The sequence below is a fragment of the Bison bison genome, unplaced genomic scaffold (assembly GCF_000754665.1).
Source record: "Bison bison bison isolate TAMUID 2011002044 unplaced genomic scaffold, Bison_UMD1.0 scf7180017864304, whole genome shotgun sequence".
Classification (NCBI taxonomy): Eukaryota; Metazoa; Chordata; class Mammalia; order Artiodactyla; family Bovidae; genus Bison; species Bison bison.
The window spans coordinates 13,820,832-13,835,498 of NW_011494876.1; the positions used below are offsets into that span (position 1 = coordinate 13,820,832).

The following is a 14,667-nucleotide window of genomic DNA, read 5'->3' on the forward strand; positions in this document are numbered from 1 at the left end:
CCGGCGCGAGCCGTGCAGCCATGTTGGCCCCGCCGCCTTCTCGCGCCCCAGCCCCACTCCGCCCGGCGCACGTAATTGACAGCTGCGGCCCGCGGCGCGCGTGCGCAGGCCGCCTGGGACGGTTCGATTGCGTAATCGGTACCCTAGGCCCCGCCCGCCGCGCGCCTTGCAGCTCGGGAGAAACTGAGGCTTGGGCGGGAATTGCTCTGGGCTCTGGCACTCGGGAGGGATGGCCCTGCACCTTCCGTGGCGAGTCACTGCCACGCCTGGCCTTAGTTTCCCTCTCCGCAAAAGCGACAGTAATTAAATCTCACCTACCTCTTGGTCTCATTCCCTGGAGGACCCGAGTGTGTTGAAGGAGGATCTGATTTGTACCTGGAGTCCGAACAGGACAGAATAACTCTGAGCTAGTTCTTAACCTCTGCAAGACTCAGAGATCTCGGTCAAATGGACTTTCTAGAGAATTGAATGGGTTAATCCATGCAATGGCTGGCAGGCAAGGCAGGGAACTGGTGTAGGCTCTGTGACTTCCCAGATGGGTCAGCGGTAAAGAATCTGCCTGCCAAACAGGAGACGCGGATTCCATCCCTGGGTAGGGAAGATCCCCTGGAGGAGGAAATGGCAACCCACTCCAGTATTCTTGCCTGGAAAAAATCCCATGGACAGAGGAGCCTGGCAGGCTACAGTCCATGAGGTCACAAAGAGCCAGGCACGACTGAGCCACTCAAAACCAGCTGCGTGAAGGACGTGGAGGGCTTAGGTGGAAAGGATATGTGCTGGCCATCTGGCACAACACCCCCAGATGGTATCCTGCTGCTGAGTCACTTCAGTCGTGTCCGACTCTGTGTGACCCCATAGATGGCAGCCCAGCAGGCTGCCCCGTCTCTGGGATTCTCCAGGCAAGAACACTGGAGTGGGTTACCATTTCCTTCTCCAATGCATGAAAGTGAAAAGTGAAAGTGAAGTCGCTCAGTTGTGTCCGACCCTCAGCGACCCCATGAACTGCAGCCTTCCAGGCTCCTCCATCCATGGGATTTTCCAGGCAAGAGTAGATGGTATCCTACCAGAGCTCAAAACGAGGGGGTGACAGATAGGCCCTGGACTCAGGAACTACAGTGCTGGAAAAGGGAAGCATGGGCACAGAGAAGGAGCCCTAACCCGGGTCCAGAAGAGAGGTAGTAACCCAACTGGAGGGAGAGAGTCTTACACAGATGAGGCATCTGTCGGTGTATTTGTTGACTGGTAGAGTGCATTTCAGCCTAGACCTGGTACTTTTCTCCCGGAGGAGATGACAGATCTGGGGAAAGGCTCCTCTGTCACCCTTGGCAGAAGGGCTCCAAACCGTACTCTCTTGAGGTAGACCAGTGCCTTCCTTCTCCACTAGTCCCACAGCACCATAATCCAAGCTTGGTATTCGAGGCTTCTCTTGGCAGGGTCCTCCACTCCCAGCTTCTTCTTGCATACTGCTGCAGGAAAGTGAAGTCACTCAGTCGTGTCTGACTCTTTGCAACCCCATGGACTGTAGCTTACCAGGCTACTCCGTCCATGGGATTTTCCAGGCAAGAGTACTGTACTGGAGTGGGTTGCCATTTCCTTCTCCAGGGAATCTTCCCAACCCAGGGATCTAACCTGGGTGTCCCGCACTGCAGGCAGATGCTTTACCATCTGAGCCACCAGGGAAGCCCAGAGGGGTTTCGCTTAAGTCAGAAGCTGCCAAGTCAGCCAGACCTGAGCAAGTCACCACCCCTCCAGGAGCCTCACCCACCTCCTTGGTTGGATAAGAGTTGTGTTGCTGGCCTGGGGCCCACTGCATTGCAGCTCCTGCCTGTCCTGGACTCATGTTTTCATTCATTCTAAAAACCTTTCCAGAGAGTCTCCTGGGGGAATGGGGGACAGAGGGAAAGAGCCCTGATCCTTGTAGCCCTTCATCTGCTCCTTGCCCTGGGCAGAGGACACAGGGACTCAGGCCAGTGTGAGATCACCAGGGCCGGGGGAGGGAGTAGAGGATATTGCAGGCAGGGGTGGGCTGGGTCGGGAATGCGGCGGGGCTGGGCTATTTAAGCCCAGGGCCGCTGGCAACCCCAGCAGCCTGCCCTGTGAGCCGCCAGTATGGATGACATCTACAAGGCTGCGGTAAGGGATGGGCCTGGGCAGGGCTGGGGTGGGCGTACCCACTGGGGGCTCAGGGGCAAGGTCACCCCAAGGAGGTGGTGGGGACCCAGGATAAGGTCCACGAACTTTCAGCCTAGACCTTCAAGGGGCCAGTTGGTCTGGCATTCCAGGGTGTAGAAGGGGTGAAGAGTTTAGGATCCGGGGGGAACTGTCAGGGTTGGTGGAGGACATCAAAGCTATGGCATCATGTCCAGCCCTGTCTCCAAACGTCTGTAGTCTGTGTCACTGTCTCTGGGACACACCTCTCTGCATTTGTGTCTGGTCTCTTTCCTAGTCTCTGTCTCTTTGTTCCTCCCAAGCTCTCCTTCTGAGGCTCTGTCGCTGTTTCCCTCTCCCCATTTCTGCCCCTCACATTCTGCTTCTCACACATCCAATCCCCCACCAGCCCCTTGGCTGCCTGAAGATGCTCTGGAGGGTGGGACAGGGGTTGTGAGGAGGGGGCTGCAGAGGGCTCTGAAGTTTGAGGCAGGCACAGAGGGACTAGGAGGGAATAACAGACCTGGGGCCTAGCCCCTGTTCAGCCTGGCAGGCTCAGGGCTCAGGGGCTCAGCTGGGGGAAGGGCTAGAGGGTGGTCACCTTTTCTTGGTCACCCCAAGTCCCTGCAGGGGCCACTGAGGGGCTTCAGATGCTATTCCATCCTAGGAGTGGGGGTGTTGCTGACCTCTGTCCACCACAGAGACAAGGGCATCTGACACAGACAGCTGTCTGCAAGGGAACCCCTACCTCAGCTCCAGGAAGTATGGCCCCCCTCCTGGGCAGGGAAGGCTACAGCTGGCTCTGGGGGTGCCCCTGTCTTTCCTGCAGGAGTCTGTGGAGCTGGGGGAGGGGGCAGCCCTCCACCCCGTGCCCATACAAGGCCTGGCGGGCCAGGGACTAATTTTGGCTCTTGAGACACCAGGAGGCCAAGGGGCCAGATAACGCTGCCCCACCCCCTGCATGCCAGAGTCCCCAGAACAATCACCAGGTTTAACTTTGTCCCCCGTTAAAAATAGCCCAGTGGCCACCGGTCAGGTTACAGCGGGTGGCTTTGCCCACCCCCACTGTGGTTTTATTGTCCCAACCTGAGGGACAGCTGCCCCTCAGGCCACCCAGCTTGGGTTTCATCAGGGGGGCTGAACGGACACTGAGTGGCCAAACTGGCTATTGTTATTCAGGGTCACCTTGGTCCTGGAGCGGGTGCCCACCTGCCACCCTGGCCCTGAGCCCAGCCTCAGGGAGGCGAGCTGGGTCACCTCAGGGCTTTGGGGGCAGGCTGGGAGAACTGAGGCCTCTGCTCGGTGAGCTGGGAACGGCCTGCCTCTTCCCGGCTTAGTCTTCCCACCTGTGGAATGGGCTGGTTTCCTCGACAGCAGCTAAGGTCTGAGCCTGAGACTTCTTTTCTTCTCTAGGTAGAGCAGCTGACAGAAGAGCAGAAAAATGGTGAGTGCCCCACCATGCATGTGGGGAAACAGCAGGGCCCAGCTGGGGGAGCGTGAGGACCCCAGGCTGCAGGCCCGAGGCTGGGGTCCCTCTCCCTGTCACCCCAGAGGTCTCAGAGGGGAGCGGGCAGGTTAGCAGGCAGCCCTTGGCGTCTGGCCTTCAGGGTTCTTGACTGAGACGTGCTGCTCTGCTTCCCCTCCTCTCCTACTGGACACAGAGTTCAAGGCGGCCTTTGACATCTTCGTGCTGGGCGCTGAGGATGGCTGCATCAGCACCAAGGAGCTGGGCAAGGTGATGAGGATGCTGGGGCAGAACCCCACCCCTGAGGAGCTGCAGGAGATGATTGACGAGGTGGATGAGGACGGTGAGCCCCTTTGTCCCTCCCCAGGCCCCCAGCTCTGGGGGGACTTGAACCCTGGCCCTGCCACTTCTTACTCTGCGCCCTTAAAGGAGCTGTTTGGCCTTTCTGATCCTCAACCATATCATCTATGCAATGGGTGCAATAATCACACTCGCCTCAGAGTCACTGGGAGGATTCAGTGAGAACACCACTGGGGTCAGTGTCCAGCCATTCTGACCACTGCCCTTTAATGGCTGTGCCGCCCTCTCCCCCAGGCAGCGGCACAGTGGACTTTGATGAGTTCTTGGTCATGATGGTTCGGTGCATGAAGGATGACAGCAAAGGAAAGTCTGAGGAAGAGCTTTCAGACCTCTTCCGCATGTTTGACAAGTGAGTGTGTGAGTCTGGACCTCCGACCCTGACCCTGGCAGAGCTGGGCAGAGGGGGACAGCTCTGTGACCTTAGGCCTCCATCTCCTGTTCTGTGTGATGAGGGAATAGGATGCCTCATCTCCCGGTGGCCCTTCCCTGCTTCCCAGGGTCATGAGCAGGGCTGTTTCACCCCCTTCCCCTGCCCCTAAAATGGGTTCTGAGGCCCCTCTCACCCAACTGGCAGAAATGCTGACGGCTACATCGACCTGGAGGAGCTGAAGATAATGCTTCAGGCTACAGGGGAGACCATCACAGAGGACGACATTGAGGAACTCATGAAGGACGGTGACAAAAACAACGATGGCCGAATCGACTACGATGGTGAGTGGGTCCATCTGAATCCCCCTGCCCACACCCTGCCCAGGCCCCATGTCTAACCTATGCCTGTCCGTCTCTCCACAGAGTTCCTGGAGTTCATGAAGGGGGTGGAGTAGACACCAACCTTCACCCAGAGCTGCCTGTGCCACCTTCCAACTCCAACTGGGCCCCGGGACTGTGGGCAGGGGGCCAGGGTCCCCAGGATGTGAACTTGGGTGTGTCCTTGACGAAGGGCCCTCCATGACTACCTCCCTCAGCACTGTCCTAGGAAATGCCAATAAAATCGTGCTCCTAGAGGCCTGGTGTCCAGCTTTCATTCCCCCATCTCCACCAGTGGCCTCTCCTGCCCTGACCGCCACCTTCCCTGTCCCAGAACCTATGCTCTCACCACCCTCGCACCCCGCCTTCTACAGCTCAGAGACCACCATGCTCCATACCCACCTGGCTCCTTTCTAGAACTGCTGGTGCCCAGGCTCCATCTCCAGCAATTCCACATCTGGAGTCTGTGGTGGCCCAGGAATCTGAGTTTCACAGATCCCTGGGGGCCATGGCTTTAGTCAGCCAGTTGGCAGCAGAAAGGTCCTAATACTCGGAGGGGCAGTCATTGAGCACCAGGCCAAGCCCTGGATGCCACTTGGCAGAGCAGCCATGGCTCCTTCTCATGTCTGGTTGGGGGAAGCAGGACGCTTGGGGGGAAACTGGCCTGTGGCTCCAGTCCCTCTGCCCACTCACTTAGATTTCCTGCTGGCAATGTTGACTCCCCAGACCCAGTGGCAAATCGTCTACTCTACCTCCCCTCACTCATTTGACAGGTAAGGACCCTGGTGCCCAGGGAGGCTCAGAAAGGGGCCTGTCAGGGTCATCCTGTGAGTCTGGGGAGAGCAGAGCCACCTGGCTCCCAGCTGAGGACTCCGATGAACAGGTCCTAATGGGCAGGACTCCCAGTTCCTGTGAACCTCATGACTCCAGCACCCACTTTCACTCCCTGTCAGGGAGTGGAGGCATGGGGCCTGGTGACTCTCAGCTACCTGGGGGTACCCAGGCCAGAGCTACGGACATAACAGTGAGACTGGCCTCCGGGAGATGGGGGACCACAGGGAAGCGAGGTGTCAGCAGTGGTGCTTACCGGAGGGGCAGCTGCCACAGTGCCTAGGCTCCAGCCAGAATGTCAGCAGCTGTTGTGCTCCGCCCAGCCACTCCACAGCCTCCCCACCTGTGCCCCAGCCTTGGCATTCTCCAGACAGGCCCGGCATTCCAGAGACGGTCTTGGAATTCTGAAGATGCCTCAGTGGAGGCCAAAGCTGGTGGGAGCTGCCTGGTCCCTGGAGAGATCGGGGAGAGGAGACGGGTCCCCTCCATCCTGTCCTCGGGAGCTGGAATTGAAGGACCTACATGTACACCCAGGAATGACATTCAGGATAGGAGGCAGGGTGACAGTGGGTGGCACCACCAGCCTGTGTGCCATTCCAGGGTTTAGTCATACCCCGACTATGTGTCTAGCACTGGCTGAACACTCGGACCTTTCAGAGGGAGGCCCAGTCCCTAACTTTGTGGAATTTATAGTAAACTCAGGAAGACAAAGAAGAGATGAGTACAGTGAGGAAACCAGCAGAGTGCAAAATGGGGATTGGAGAGGGGATGTGCTGGTGGGGTGGGAGAAACCCTGGGTAAGCGAAGGGCCCAAGGCCCTGGGAGGGAAGGAAGGAGGCGTTGAAGACAGCTGATGACTCTGGAGCTAGGGAATTTGGAGGCCCCGAGGTCTTGGCCCCCTGGACACAAGGGTTTTACTGGAATTGTGGGATGGGAGCTCAACTACAAAGGGCAAAAGGAATGAGGCAAGGTAAAGGGGAGATGGCAAGTGTGGACAATGCTGGTGATATTTTGCAAAGACTCAGGGAACAGAGAGATGAGCTGGAGCTGAAGGGAGATGTAAAGTCCAGGGAAGCTCACTTAAGGAGGTGGGTTAGGGAATGACCAATATGCTCATGGGAGCAACCTAGTGAAGCTGGGAAAGGAGCGAAGCAAGATGCAGGGGCAGAACTTCAGAGGGCCAGGGTCTCTAGGAGTGTGTCAAGGGCCTGTTTATAGCCCTGGGACTAGATCCAAGCTGAACAGGAAGGAAGAGGAAGCTTGAGGCAGGGAGGAAAGAATCGTGGCAGCAGGGATGCTGAGCAGGAGCTGGAATCAGAGGAGGAAATATTCTGAATGCAGACAGTGAAGGTCACATCTTCATTGATGATAACTTGGAAGATGGGTAACTGAGGTGGGGGAGGAGGACAAGGACCATAGGCTGGGGACTCCCACGGGATATGGGATGCTAACGGTATAAGCAAAGGAGGGGAGGAAAATTCCAAGAGTTGAGCCCTCTGTGAACAAACTAGGAGGATGACTGGGCCAGCTACAAAGAGGGTACAAGGGGGCTGTTGGATGGCGCCTTGAAGGGATCCACACCACGTTTCTAATGCAGGGGGCAAGAGTTCAATCCTTGGTCAGGGAACTAGATCCCACATGCCATGGGCCATGGCCAACAAAAAAGAGAAGGGGTCCACGGGTAGGAAGTTCTGTGAGATTTTCCCGATATCTGTGCTCCAGAATGAGGTTTTGGTGGAGGAAGTGCTGAGGGCATCCAATCTTCCCAGGTACGTCTACCACGGAATTCGAGCTGGGAGAAGCTGGGCTGCATGCTTTATAAGCCCGCCTGGGGGCACATGGCGCATCACAGAACACCTCACACAGCTGTATAGTGGACGCAGGCTGACAAGCTGCCGTCAGTACATGCCACTGCACGCCCCCACATGCAGCCCCCGGGTCTGACCATTCTGCTTTGTCCAGTCCTCTCCGTTTCTGTTGGGCTGTGTCATCATTTGCCTGACAACGCTTCTTCCACGAAGCCTCCTTTGACTTCCTCCATCAGAAGCAAGCACTGGACGCCTGTAAAGCAAGGCAGTTAGAACACTCCTTCACAGCATACACCACAAGAAACTCAAAACGGCCTAGAGACTTAAGACATGACACAGTGAAACTCCTAGAACATAGGGAACGCATTCTCTGACATGCTGTGCTAAGTCGCTTCAGTCGTGTCCAACTTTTTGTGACCCCATGGACTGTAGTCCACCAGGCTCCTCTGTCTACAAAATTCTCCCAGCAAGAATACTGGAGTGGACTGCCATGCTATCCTCTAGGGGTCTTACCGACCTCTGCAGTAATTGAACCTGCAGCTTCTGCACTGCAGGCGGATTCTTTACCACTAAGCCACCAGGGAAGCCTCTTCTCTGACATAAATAGTAGCAATCTTTTCTCAGATCAGTCTCCCAAGGCAAAAGAAAATAAAGGCAAAAATAAATGGGACCTAATCAAACTTTCAAGCTTTTGCACAGTAAATGAAACCATAAACAAAACAAAATGACAACCTATGGAGTGGGAGAAAAAATTTGCAAATAACATGACTGACAGACAAGGGCTTAACTTCTAAAGTATATGAACAGTTCATACAACTCAATATGAAAAAACAACCCAGTCAAAAAATGAGCAGAATAGCTAAATAGATATTTCTCCAAAAGAGACATACATCCATCAGCAGATGAATGGATAAGAAAGCTGTGGTACATATACACAATGGAGTATTACTCAGCCATTAAAAAGAATACATTTGAATCAGTTCTAATGAGGTGGATGAAACTGGAGCCTATTATACAGAGTGAAGTAAGCCAGAAGGAAAAACACCAATACAGTATACTAACACATATATATAGAATTTAGAAAGATGCTAACAATAACCCTGTGTACGAGACAGCAAAAGAGACACTGATGTATAGAACAGTCTTATGGACTCTGTGGGAGAGGGAGAGGGTGGGAAGATTTGGGAGAATGGCATTGAAACATGTAAAATATCATGTATGAAACGAGATGCCAGTCCAGGTTCGATGCACGATGCTGGATGCTTGGGGCTAGTGCACTGGGACGACCCAGAGGGATAGTATGGGGAGGGAGGAGGGAGGAGGGTTCAGGATGGGGAACACATGTATACCTGTGGCGGATTCATTTTGATATTTGGGAAAACTAATACAATTATGTAAAGTTTAAAAATAAAATAAAAAAAAAAGAGACATACAGATAACCGATAGCCAACAGGCTATCTGTTGCATAAAAAGATGCAAAACATCACTAATTATTAGAGAAATGCAAATCCGAACCACAATGAGGTTCCACCTTACACCAGTCAGAATGGCCATCATCAAAATGCCTACAAATAGCGGTACATGTGTACAATGGAATGTTACTCGGCCATAAAAAGAATGAAACAATGCCATTTGCGGCAACATGGATGGACACAGAGATTGTCACACTGAGTGAAGTCAGAGACAAGTATCATACGACATCGCTTATAGGTGGAATCTAAAAAAATACGGTACAGGGACTTTCCTGGTGGTCCAGTGGTTAAGACTCTGCTCTCCCAATGCAGGGGGCCTGGGTGTGACCCCTGGTCAGGGAACATGATCCCACATTCTGCAACTAAAAGTTCATATGCTGCAACTGAAGATCCCACATACCACAGTGAAGATGGGAGATCCTGAATGCCGCAACTAAGACCTGGCACAGCCAAATAAATAAATAACAATAAATATTTAAAAAATTAAAATGGGGCGAACAAGTTTATTTGCAAAACAGAAATAGAGTCATACATGTAGAAAACAAGCTTATGATTACCAGGGGAAAGCATGGGGTGGAGGGAGGGTAAATTGGGAGACTGAGACTGACATACACACACTGCTGTATATTAAGTAAGTAACTAGTAAGGACCTACTGTATAGCACAGGGAACTCTTCTCAATACTCTATAATGACCTATATGTGAAAAGAAACTAACTGAGTGGACACATATAGAACATTCATTTTGCTGTACTGCTGAAACTAACGCAACACTGTAAGTCAACTTTCTCTAATAAAAAAGTTTTTAAAGTCTACAAAGAATAAATGCTGGAGAGGGTGTGGAGAAAAGGGAACCCGTCTACACTGTTGGTGGAAATGTAAACTGGTGCAGCCACTATGGAAAACATCATGAAAGTTCCTTTAAAAATGAAAACTAGAGTTACCATATGACCCAGCAATCCCACTCCTGGGGATATGTTCAGAAAAGATGAAAACCCTAATTCAAAAAGACGTGCACCCCATGTTCATGGCTTCCCAGGTGGCACAGTAGTAAAGAATCCACCTGCCAATGCAGCAGACACAAGAGACGCACATTTGATCACTGGGTCGGGAAGATCCCCTAGAGAAGGAAATGGCAACCCACTCCCAATATTCTTGCCTAGAAAATCCCAAGGACAGAGGAGCCTGGTGGGCTATGGGTCTATGGGGTCGCAAAAGAACTGGACGTGACTTAGCAACTACATAACAACAAACGTACGTACCCACAAAATGGAATATTATTCAGCCATAAAAAGAGTGAAATATTACCATTTGCAGCAACACTGGGTGGACCTAGACATGATCAAACTAAGGGAAGTAAGTCAGATAGAGAAAGTCAAATATAAATGATATCACTTATATGTGGAACCTAAAACATAATACAAGGGAACTTACTTTTAAAATAGACTCACAGAGATAGAAAACAAAGTTATGGTTACCAATGGAAGAAAAGAGGGGGAGAAATAAATAAGGAGTATGGGATTAATAGATACACACTACTGTATATAAAATAGATTAAAACGATTTACTGTATAGCACAGGGGACTATATTCAACATCGTGTACTAATCTATAATGGAAAATAATCTGAAAAAGGATATATATATTTATATACATATATGCTAATCACTTTGCCATATACCTGAAACTAATGATATTGTAGATTGACTATACTTAGGAAAAAATAATAATAAACAAGTAACTTTTAAAACATTTTAACAAGAAGCCATCACTGGAGCATCTCCCCCTGCCCCTACCTCTCTCTTCATATTAAGGTTGCCTGGTTACTTACTGTGTGTTGGGTCAAGAGGCTGTAGTTTCTGCTGGGCGGCCCTGCTGCCCATCCAGGGCCTGACCCAGCCAGCAGCTTTTGGACCTCCAGCAGTTCTGACTTTGTCCATTAGATGGCACAAGATGTCTGTGGCTGGGCCCATTGATCCCAGACATCAAGGGCACCCTTGGGGTCTTTTTCTTAACTGCAGCCAGCAAGTGAAGATCTAAAATTTGTTTTGTTTTGTTTAGCCACGCCACACAACTTGTAGGATATTAGTTCCTGGACCAGGGATAGAACTCAGGCCCTCAGCAATGAAAGGACAGAGGCCTAACCACTGGACCGCCAGGGAATTCCCTGCAAGCAGAGATCTTTACAGAAGATCCTTACCCTGCTTCCTAGACTCAGAGCCAGGCCCAGAGAAGAAGAGGACCTGGTGAGGCCACGCAAGTTCAGCCCCTGCGACGGGCTGCTTTTCTGCAGTGTGGGATGGGCTGCCCCCACATCCTGCCCAAGTAAACCCAGGCCTCCCCTGCAGTCACAGCTGGGGGCCTGGCTGAGCTTAGATCCCCAGGGTGAGCTGGCAGGCTGAGTTGTTGGGCCTCCCGCCCACAGCTGGTGGCCACATGCTGGTTGAGGGGCTGTCCAGCTCAGTCTCCAGCTAGACATTGGCCCCTGGCCTGGGTGACAGGCTGAAGCATCTCCCCGTGGAGATGGATGCAGAGGGACTCCACCCTTCCAAGGACCCAGGATATGACCACCATCATGGCAGCCGCTACGCAAGCACCTCTCACCAGTTTATAGAGCCTGGTACCACTAAGGTCCCTGGCTCTGGACAGAGGAGACTGAGACCCAGAGAAGGAAGGGCCTTGCCCAAGGTTCTTCAGGGGATCCAGAGGAAGGATGGCCTCCCTGAGTAGACCCTTGCTCAATCCCAGGTCAGGAGGCACATGTATTTCTAGAGGAGATGGGGACTGGGAGACAGGTTTCCAGGTCCCTGGGTCCTTCTTATGCTGACTCAAGAGACTGATTTGTTTCCAAAATTTTTTTTTTTTTTAAAGAGAGAGATTGATCTATTCCCCTTTCAGAAATGAGCTAGAAAGGGAGGTGGGATCCCAGTACCTTTAGGAGCAAAGGGGCAGGACAGAGCAAGTCCTGTTCTCAGGCTGCTATGTGGCCTGGACCCCCTCTTTCATTCTTTGATGCCATTTGAGGGTTCAGGCTCATCTCTCCAGGAGGCCTAACTTACAAAAGTTTCTAGAATCCTGGGAGCACCAAGATTCTGGCTCAAGGTTGAAATCTTAGCACCCAAGGCTTCAGATTCTGAGTGTAGGGGTCTGGAATGGGGTAGAGTGGCAGCTGTGGAGGGTGGAGACAGGGACTACTGTTGAGATGACGGGGGTCTCCTTGAGTGTCCTTATTCAGCCTCTCAGCCTCATCTCCCCTCTTGTCGATATTCTGTGACTCTCCTGTCCCCTGGATCAGCACTCAGAGCAGAGGGAATGGGGGTATGAGCATCCTCCCCCTACCTTCACTCTGGAGGAACCATAGATATAGGGCCTACAGGCAGAGGGGAAGTCTGGGAAGAACCCACCATTCACCTAGTGATGCTCTGGGCCCCGGGGCTCTGGGAGAACTGGAGGAGGGAGGCGGGGCAAAGGGGGCTTCTCTGGCACAAGGTGAATCCTGTTCCCTGACCCAGTGAAATGGGATGTGGGGCCTGGAGGCCAGATAGGAATAGGCCTGGGTGGAGAAGTCTGGCCACTCATCTGTTGCCAATTTCAGATCTGTAAAGTGTGGCCGGACCTCAAGTCCTCTTCCAAAGCACAGAGTCCCTTGGGCTGGAATGAGTACCCCTAGGCAACTTGGGCCGTGTCAGGGGAGCTGGGGAGCCAGGCCAAGGCTTCAGGGGGCTGGACTCTTGGTGTCAGGGACCTGGGCACAGAATCAACCTGTGGGGGGTCTCTGTCATGGGCAGTGGAGGGGCAAGGAGCAAAGGAGAGCCCAGCTAGACCACCCATCCAGCTCATCAACTTCTGATGTCCCTTCCAGGCTCTCTCTCCCCCTTGACATTTTGCTAGAGCCAAGGGACTTGGGTTTATGGACATTTCCGTATAAACCATCATAGCCTGACCAGAAAAAAAGTCTCCCAAATGGAGAACCAGCTATTCTGACACAGAGCCACCAACTGGGCCAGCCGAGGTGGAGGGAGAGGCTGCAGGTGGATGGCGGGGCACTCGCCCCCTCCCTCCTCCTCCCGCCTTGGACGGGGTGGAGCCGCTGCCTTATAAGCAGCAGAGGCGGGTCTGGTGGCAACTGAGCAAACTACAAACAACGGCATCGCGGGACCCAGGGCAGCTCTGCAAGCAGCTCGGTGCCCGTTCCTCAGCATGGCCCCCTCAGCCTGGGCCGTCTGCTGCCTCCTGGGGGGCCTCCTCCTCCGGGGGGGCAGTCCCAACCCCGGCCCCAGCGTGCCCCGCCTGCGGCTCTCCTTCCGAGGTAGGGCAGTGCACTCTGTGCGTGTCTGTGGAGCCCCTGACCCTGCTATACCCCAGGTGTGGGACTCTAGCCAGCCCCAGGCAGTCTGTTCTGCCAGCCGGAGGGGGGATTCAGCCACTCCTAGAACAGCCTGCAGGAAGGACTTTACAGTTATTCCCGGCCATGTGCTCCCTGCTGGCTGCCAGAGGCTCCTGGGAAGAAGGCAGGGGGAGGGGGACCAATCCTGGCAGATGGGACCGGGGTGGAGGTGGGAGACAAGAGACACACTGGGGGAGAACCTGAGTGAGGGGGCTTAGAGAAAAGGAGAGGGAGCTCAGTAGAGGCGGGCAGAGAGAGATGGGGAGGGGGCAGAGAGGGCAAGTCTGGAGGATCTGTCTACTCTCAGCTGCGCTCCTTGCCCAGGGCACACAGTGGGGAAGAGGGGGCCCCTCAGCCCATCCCCACAGCCCTGTTCCCACTCCTGCCTCTGGCAGCCCACTTTGTAATGCTGGCCTTTCTCTTCCCCTCCATCCGTGAGGCTCTGTGTGGCTTCCCTTCTTTGCCCATCCTGGTCCAGGAAGTTCCTCTGCAGATCTAACCTGTTGTGTTAGATCTGTTGTTAGATCTGTTAGATCACAACCATGTTGTGCTGCAGCTGGCACAAGCCTCTTCTGAATCTGATGAGACACAGGCTTGCAACAGAGTTTTCTTCGTGGGGAAACCAGAGGGATGGTCACCTTCTCCCAGTCCAAGGGGCGAGACTCAGGCCTTCTCTGGAGAGTTGGGGGGCAGGGGACATGGCTCCACTCTGGAGTCTGAAGGGAGTGTGGTGGTGGTGGGGTTGGGGAGGAGGGGGTGGAATGGGGTCCTGCCCTGGGAGCTGTGGCTTTGGGGGAAGTCAGGCTACAAGAAAAGGTCCAAATAGGGCAAATCTACTCCAAAGTACTGTCAGTCATGGAAGGCTTCCTGGAAGAGGCTGTTAATGAGTTTGGGGATAGAATTGAGTGTTTGGGGATAGAAAAGATGACTTTTGGGGCAGGCTTGGCCATCCCCCCTCCCCAAGGGTGGCCAGACATCCTGCTGTTTGTTTGCACACCCATCTCCTCCAGCTACCTAGCTGGACCCCAAAGACCCATTTCAGGACTCCCACCTCCTGGGACCATCACCTGCAGACAGCCGCCTCCACTCCTGGGTAGGCAGCGTCTATGGAGGAGAAGACCTTTAGCCATATCCCAGGACCAGAGCCTAGAGATCCACCTGGCCGCATCTGGCCTCTCCCACACCCAGGCCTTAGGCAGATGCTCCCTCTGCTGGGAACACTCTCCCCTGTCTGCCCATCCCACTGAGTCAGCTTTGTATGCTGCTCAGACCACCCAGCCTTCCTCCAGGCTCTCCCAGCACTTCGCCCAGCTTGCAGCCATAAGTTTTGCTGGTGGGGCCATCTTCCTTGAGGAGCCGGTAGAGCACAGGCCAGGGGAAGGAGATGTGAACTGAAGACCAGGGGGCCATGGAGTGGAGGGAAAGGGGGCAGGCCTCTGGGTGGGCTTGGCT

General features: G+C 53.7%; 2 protein-coding genes and 1 long non-coding RNA gene across 3 annotated transcripts in view; 2 read left to right on the forward strand and 1 right to left on the reverse strand.

The window, feature by feature from the left end:
• Positions 1–1,223: 1,223 nt before the first annotated feature.
• Positions 1,224–11,905, reverse strand: LOC104997137. The gene is made up of 4 exons (XR_826301.1): positions 11,761–11,905; positions 7,497–7,612; positions 3,495–3,570; positions 1,224–1,466 (listed from the first exon to the last, which is right to left on the reverse strand). It is a non-coding gene; the product is annotated as an uncharacterized LOC104997137 (long non-coding RNA).
• Positions 2,048–4,978, forward strand: TNNC1 (troponin C type 1 (slow)). Its single transcript, XM_010851734.1, has 6 exons — positions 2,048–2,133; positions 3,562–3,592; positions 3,810–3,956; positions 4,208–4,322; positions 4,548–4,684; positions 4,766–4,978. The coding sequence occupies exons 1-6, from the start codon at positions 2,110–2,112 to the stop codon at positions 4,795–4,797; spliced, it is 486 nt and encodes a 161-aa protein (XP_010850036.1). The 5' UTR covers positions 2,048–2,109; the 3' UTR covers positions 4,798–4,978.
• Positions 11,906–12,944: 1,039 nt separating the features above from the next.
• SEMA3G (sema domain, immunoglobulin domain (Ig), short basic domain, secreted, (semaphorin) 3G) overlaps positions 12,945–14,667 on the forward strand; it is a 10,726-nt gene continuing 9,003 nt past the window's right edge. The window contains exon 1 of the mRNA XM_010851940.1: positions 12,945–13,137. Coding sequence (XP_010850242.1) covers positions 13,029–13,137 — 109 coding nt within the window. The 5' untranslated portion in view covers positions 12,945–13,028. The remainder of the gene's footprint in view (positions 13,138–14,667) is intronic.